General features: G+C 39.3%; 2 protein-coding genes across 7 annotated transcripts in view; one reads left to right on the top strand and one right to left on the bottom strand.

Moving 5' to 3' along the window:
• pign (phosphatidylinositol glycan anchor biosynthesis, class N) overlaps positions 1 to 3,886 on the bottom strand; it is a gene marked incomplete in the record, with an annotated part of 19,385 nt that extends 15,499 nt beyond the window's left edge. The window contains 9 exon segments of the mRNA XM_014008462.1: positions 272 to 312; positions 394 to 513; positions 597 to 727; positions 820 to 944; positions 1,245 to 1,351; positions 2,064 to 2,162; positions 2,317 to 2,438; positions 2,587 to 2,886; positions 3,615 to 3,886. Coding sequence (XP_013863916.1) covers positions 272 to 312; positions 394 to 513; positions 597 to 727; positions 820 to 944; positions 1,245 to 1,351; positions 2,064 to 2,162; positions 2,317 to 2,438; positions 2,587 to 2,813 — 972 coding nt within the window.
• A 358-nt stretch (positions 3,887 to 4,244) lies between these two features.
• relch (RAB11 binding and LisH domain, coiled-coil and HEAT repeat containing) overlaps positions 4,245 to 6,469 on the top strand; it is a 38,955-nt gene continuing 36,730 nt past the window's right edge. For all 6 annotated transcript variants that reach the window (XM_014008461.1, XM_014008460.1, XM_014008457.1 and 3 more), the window contains exon 1: positions 4,245 to 4,788. In XM_014008461.1, coding sequence (XP_013863915.1) covers positions 4,326 to 4,788 — 463 coding nt within the window. In that variant the 5' untranslated portion in view covers positions 4,245 to 4,325. The remainder of the gene's footprint in view (positions 4,789 to 6,469) is intronic.

Raw genomic sequence — 6,469 nt, 5'->3', positions numbered from 1 at the left:
ACGTCTCAGTTTCTCCGAAACACCAGCAACATACGGAATAACCACTGGTTTGGGTCTGGGTTTGGGGTCTTCATTTTCATTAAACTCTCAGACTGAAGAAGTCTCTTGGAGGAGAGACGAAACGTTTCATTAGAGAAGAACCCGTCCAGAAGACCTATACAATTTTTTTCTTTTTGATTTTTTACCTAGATTACTGAGATGCATCAAGATACATGAGAAATGTTAACTGTTAACAGAGATATAATAATAAAATATTTGTTGTGATCGTTACCTGATTGACATCAACTCTACGTATGTGCTCCAACTTCCAATCTAAATAAAAAGGACAAACAGTGTAAAGAYGTAAAGTACAAAAAAGGAGGGTAAAATAAATCTTCAAATATTACCAAGTACCCTGTAAGTACCCATCCTGGTACGGCTGTGTTTCTGTGACTCTCTGAGCCTTATTAAGCCCAGCTCCCCACGCCACTAAAGGTGTGAGTGTTTCAGAAGGGTGACCAGCACCGTGGGAGCCTGGAAACAAACATGCAAAAACAAAGTGTTTTATACATTATTTTTAAGTCGAAATGACATCTAATAACAAAGCAAACTCTTACCCCAGTTTGTCATGCCGTGATCAGAGGTAAAMACGTATGCAGTTCGGCCATCATTACCAAAAAAGTCCTCAAATGCAGACACAAGCTCAGCTACTCCTGTGTCCACTAGAACAATATTGTCCAGGTATTCCCTGCATGAAAGACAAAGCAAAACATAAAACATCTATCTCTTATGTGATTCTGAATTATACAAGACTCAAGAAGAAGAAAATGATTCCTTYACCGTGACATCGGTCTGTGAGCATGTCCGTTAGTGTCAATGCCAAGCAGGTGCAGAAAGAAGATGTTTCGATCCTCGAGCAGACTAGACTTTAGACTGGAGTTTGAGTTTGCTGATTGCAAGAAGGACTGTTAGAAATACAAACAAATATTCTTGAAGTTAATCTAGAAATTGGTGAGTAAATTCCAGCTCATGTCGCAAACAGAATATGATGCAATCCCATCGAAACGCCCTGTTTTCCGAGCAGAGCTTACTGAAGCTGCACTGGCTTACACAAGGTTTGGCAATGAGAGCAAATTATGTGAACGAACACGCCTTAAAGGTTAGAATTCTAGTAACTTTATTTATTTATTTTTTTACTTAAATCAACTTATATAAATAGATCCATCACAACAGTCATGTTTACTGTGAGTATTTTCGAGACATACTTTGACCTGAGTGAAGACCCAGCTGTCCAGTCTGGACGCATCTGTGGAGGCAAAGTCTTCTTCCTCTGCAGGGTATGTGTGGGTGTGAACGTGGTCTCCGCTGGCACCTGAAAAAAATCGTTTGGAAATGTTGTTTGGGTATAATCCGAAAAATTAAAAAGTCCAGAGGAAATAATAAAAAAATAAATAAAGTCAATCTAAACTAAATGTAATACGTTGGTATATTTTACAACTGCCAACGAAAATAGGTGATAAGGTTGTGTGTGTGTGTGTGTGTGTGTGTGTGTGTGTGTGTGTGTGTGTGTGTGTGTGNGTGTGTGTGTGTGTGTGTGTGTGTGTTTGTAGCTTTAGCAAAATATCTTTTGAACCAATAGACAGAATTTACTGAAAGTTTTCAATCTCTGGCATAAAATTAGCTCTTGTTCCCCTCAGTTGTCATCTTGTCTCATGTGTGGGTTTATTGTTTGTTTGATGTTTTCTACTAGTTAGTTTATGTGTTTTTATATACATTTTAGCTTATAATATTTTGAGTACTTTGAAGTGTATTGTATTTGTTATTTTATAATTATGTAGTTTTACATTTAATATTTTTACATTTAATATTTTAGGGTGACTTTTACCATCTGTCTGGGGATTGCAGGTGAAAAATAGCCTTCTGACTAATTCTGGCATATTTACAGAAATGTTATTAATATGCACTGTCCCTGTAATAAATAAAGGTTTGGGAAAAAATAAGGTGGAGATCAGGGTGACGTGTTTCCTTCTTGGAATGCTAGGCCTTGTTTCTGAGAGTGCGTGAACCTGTAAGAACATATCTACCTTTAGCAAACATAGGCAGGATATCTGGGCTTCCCCAGCACCATGTGTTTCTGCTTTCATTAAACACTGAATCAAACTCTACAGGATTCTCCTTCCAGCCTGAAAACAAGCACAAAAGAAGTCAGTCACTTCCACAACGAATCATATTGTTAAAATCTTACAAAGATACATTTGGAAGTGGATAAATGTACAATAYTCATTTTGAGTGGTACAATAACTGGCTCTGCGTGAAGAAACCTCAACTTGCACTAACCTTTAGCGACTGCGCTAACGTCCTCATAGAAGCCTGCAATGAGAGCAACATGACCAGGTCGAGACTCAGTGGGCACACGAGTGTGAGAGACACCCCAGGTACCAGTCTCCTCGATTACACGCCTGGTGTTGGGGAAAATGAGACACATGTGATGCTCAAATRCATGAATGGGAACAGGTAATGGTCACATTTATAGAATTTAAAAACAAGTTTTATTATTCCCATACACACCATATCAAGTCTCACTTTTTTAAAAATCAGTTTTCTTACCTTAAGTATGGAGTCCTTGAAGAGCCATCGGGCAAAAGGGTGAAAAGACTGTCAGCTCTGAGGCCATCAGCTACAAATAACACCAGTCTGGATGCAGGGGGTGCCAGTGGGGTGGACTGAGGGTTCATGCCATGGACCAAAGGAGAAGTGAAGTATATGTCAAAGATGGACAGGAAGAAGACCACATGGACTGTCAGGCCAGCAAGGAAAAACAAGATCATCCTCATTTTGACTGTCAAGACCGGAATGGCTCTGAGTAGCAACTGTGAAGTTTATGGAGATGGAAGAGGGCAGACTTCACTGGTGAAAGAAAGGAAACAAAGAACGTAAGTGTTTAAAACAGGGTTCCCACACATTGGTCAACATCAAATTCAAGCACCTTTCAAGGACTTTCCAGTACCAATTTCCTCAAATTAAAGAACCACACACAAGGGCAATTACCTACTGCTACTGCAGAATGTCACCAATAAACAGGTTTAATATCTTTTTTCCTCTTAATATCATGTAAATTCAATGAAAAACTGAACAACATAAAAGTTGTTGAGTTAGAAACATCAGTTTACTGTAATCCTGAGTTATCCATCTCAACAAATGTACATTTTTAAAAATTTTATTTTATAATAATTTTTTTAAAAGATGATGAAAATCATTCGTATGAATAGAGAATTTCAATCCCCAAAAAAACATTCAAGGAATTTCAAGGACAAGTGTGAATTTTGGCTGTTTTCACAAACTTTTCAAGGCCTTGAAATATTTTTTTTCAAATTCACAAACTTTCAAGGATTTCAAGGAGCCGTGAGAACCCTGTTAAAAAGTGTATAATCCTACTAGTACATAGAACAGTTACTATTTCAAAGTACTACAGGTTCCATATAAAGGTACAAGGAAAGACTAATCCATTAAGCATATTATGTCATGAGTCAGTGCACAAAAAAAGAAATATCTTTATTTTCCAATAATATTGTAATTATATTTCTAAATTGTTGGAAAATCAGCTACCTCTTAGAACAAACAAAAAGTTGCCTTACCTGTATGTTGTGTGAACTGAGCGAGATTGAGTTTTTGTTAAAGAATGAATGAGGGCACCTTCTACTACTGACTGCCGAGCTTTTGCCCATTCAAACTGGATTAGCTTCTATTTAATTTTCGTAGAAAACTTGTCTAGTTTTAATATTTACAGAATTAGATTGACGTTGTTCTTTAAAACCAGATCAACTTAATCTTTAAGTGGCTGCTTTAATAAAAACCAACCAGCCTTAATTCTAATAAGATTAGTACAAGAAATGCAGGCTCCACAGGCATTAACTTCCTTGTTGTGACTTTGACGTTAACTCTACGCATGCGCTAAACGTTGAATTATGGGTATTGTAGTTATTTACTCTTTATTTATCCATAGGTTTTCTGAAACATGGCGTCATTTAAAAAAACAAATGAAATGGTAGCTGTCATCAGTTTGCGTTACAGTACATTTGTTTTGCTTCTYTTTTTGTTGACAATTCATGATTAGCTTTCTTTAGTTGTCAAACATTAAGGACGCGCTGCCCAGTTAGCTCAGATATAGCCAATTATATTTCAGTATTTTGTAAAATAGGCGGGTTTAAGAGTGACGTCCCACAAAGTTAGCCAATCACAATCTCCCAACCCTTTTCCTTATGAACGTTACCGATCCATTCAGGAAGAGGCGGGTCTGATTAGCCTAGCTTGCTTAGTGTGCTAAAAATCTTTATACTGAGGAAAAAATGGCGTCCGTCAACCCTTTTAATCTCAGTGATTCTGAAGAAGAAGCTGAACGGGGACCCAATGAAACAGTTGACACAGAAAGAAGCCCGAGTGACGGAGCGCCGGGGCCGCCGCCGGGCAATCCGTTTTCTCCGCCTGCAGACGCCGAACCCCCGACGCTCCTGCTGTCCGGCAACCGTAYGAGCCCCAGCGGTGAGGGCATCATCTCCGTGTCGGCCGCGGCTACCTCCTCTGTGGCAGGAGGAGGCAGCGCCGAAACGCGGGTATCTGTGGATGTCATTGCTGCTCAGTTATTAAGGGACCAATATATCCTCACGGCCCTGGAGTTTCACACTGAACTGCTGGAGGCAGGCAGAGAGCTCCCGAGGCTGAGGGATTATTTCTCCAATCCGGGGAACTTCGAGAGACAGAGCGGCACTCCACCTGCCAAAGACCAGGTACTCGGACCTGGAGGACCACTGAGTAAGTAGCTGCTTCCGATGCTACAAGTRTCACTTCGCTTGCTTCGTCAGTAATAATGTTTTATTAACGGTGGTTTTGGAGCAGAAGGGATCTCGAGATCTCATCTTTCTGCTCCTCCTGCCCAACCCCAAGGGCCGCAGTGATCCAACGGGTTTTTTGTGGGTCAGCGTTCTCTGGACCAGAACACTGCCAACTTTGCTGTAAGGTGATGAATTTATGAGTGACAGACAGGTGGTCGACCCTTAGGAAAACATCATTTTCCTCAGGCTGTGGGGAGGTCTCAGAAGTCAGGAGCAGAGCACAGAAAGAGAAAGCTCAGAAGAAAACGAGCTGAGCTGAATTTTTCCACTATCTGCCTTGCAACTATGTATTCAGTTGCAGACAGGAAAAAAATAAAACAACAATTTTGAGTTTAAAAGGAGACTAGAGTTWGCAAAAAATGCATTATGGACCTTGTATGGTTGCATTCGGTTTGTAACAGACCTAATTAGGTTCACCGTTTGCATCCTTTATCTCCACTTTTGCTTTCAATATGTGTAAAATCTGACAGTAGTTTTTAATAAAAAGGTTTGAAGCTGAAATAACTTGAAATTGCCATTGAAGTTTTAAATCCTAATAATTTTGATCATTGATTTCCAAGCTGGCTTGCAGTTCCAAATTGAAGTCAGGCAGGCTGAATTATGTCAGTGTGTCATAATGACAGCAGCACTACAATTATCATTTAAACTTCAGTTCAGCAAGTTAATGAATCGGTGCTTTGAGAAAACCTAGTTTTTATTATTTAAAGTAGATGATATAATATCCCACTTATTAAGCAATGAACAAAGGTGTGTCTCAGGCGGCTGTATAATCTTTAATGTGTCTCAGATTATTTTAGCAGACCTCAGGCCCTTTGCATAGCAGTACAAAATCCCAGCAAGTACAATTAATTACTGACGTTGTCGCAGAAATCAGAAACTGGTAAAGCTGTATTTTAGTTGCACAGTTCTAACATAAAAAGCCCCTAAAGGCCTGGAACACAGTCTTATTAAAACTGGTTTCAAAAAGCATGATGGAAGCTGACAGCTACCCTCTACTGACAGGCTAACCAACTGTCGTAAATAAACATGAATCTTCTTATTAGCCGTTGCTAATGGGCAGTTTATGTAATAACATTAAAAAAAACATTTTACAGAAAGTAAATCTACAAAAACATGGAAAAAAAGATGTTGCCTAAGGCCTTGTCTTAACTCGTTTTAGGACTGCTACGATTAAACGATTAATCGACATTAAAATAATCGATGACTAATTTAATAATCGATTAATCTTTTTCTTTTTTTTTGTTCTTTGTTTTTCTCTCCAAGCTGCTTTGACACCTTCCACTGCCACATCTGCCTTTCTGTCCTTGACACACATGCACAGTAGTGGTAACTGGGGTAGGCCGTGGACGTCACAAGTAGGACTGCACCGATTAGTTGAAATAATCGATGATGTCGATTATGTAAATTTGTCGACGCAGATTTTTTTATTATCGATTCGCTGTATTACATAACCACCACGTGAATGTTCATGCAATTCCATTTCGGTACCTAAATGCATCATTGCGACCGTATAAGAGTGGCGAGTTTTCCATGATTGTCCTGAACGCAGCATCAAACAAGAGCGTAATGACTTGCAAGCCTCGCAGCTCCTGGAGTAAAAC

This window comes from Austrofundulus limnaeus, unplaced genomic scaffold, assembly GCF_001266775.1.
Source record: "Austrofundulus limnaeus strain Quisiro unplaced genomic scaffold, Austrofundulus_limnaeus-1.0 Scaffold50, whole genome shotgun sequence".
NCBI lineage: Eukaryota > Metazoa > Chordata > Actinopteri > Cyprinodontiformes > Rivulidae > Austrofundulus > Austrofundulus limnaeus.
This window is presented reverse-complemented; position numbering and strand designations above follow the sequence as displayed.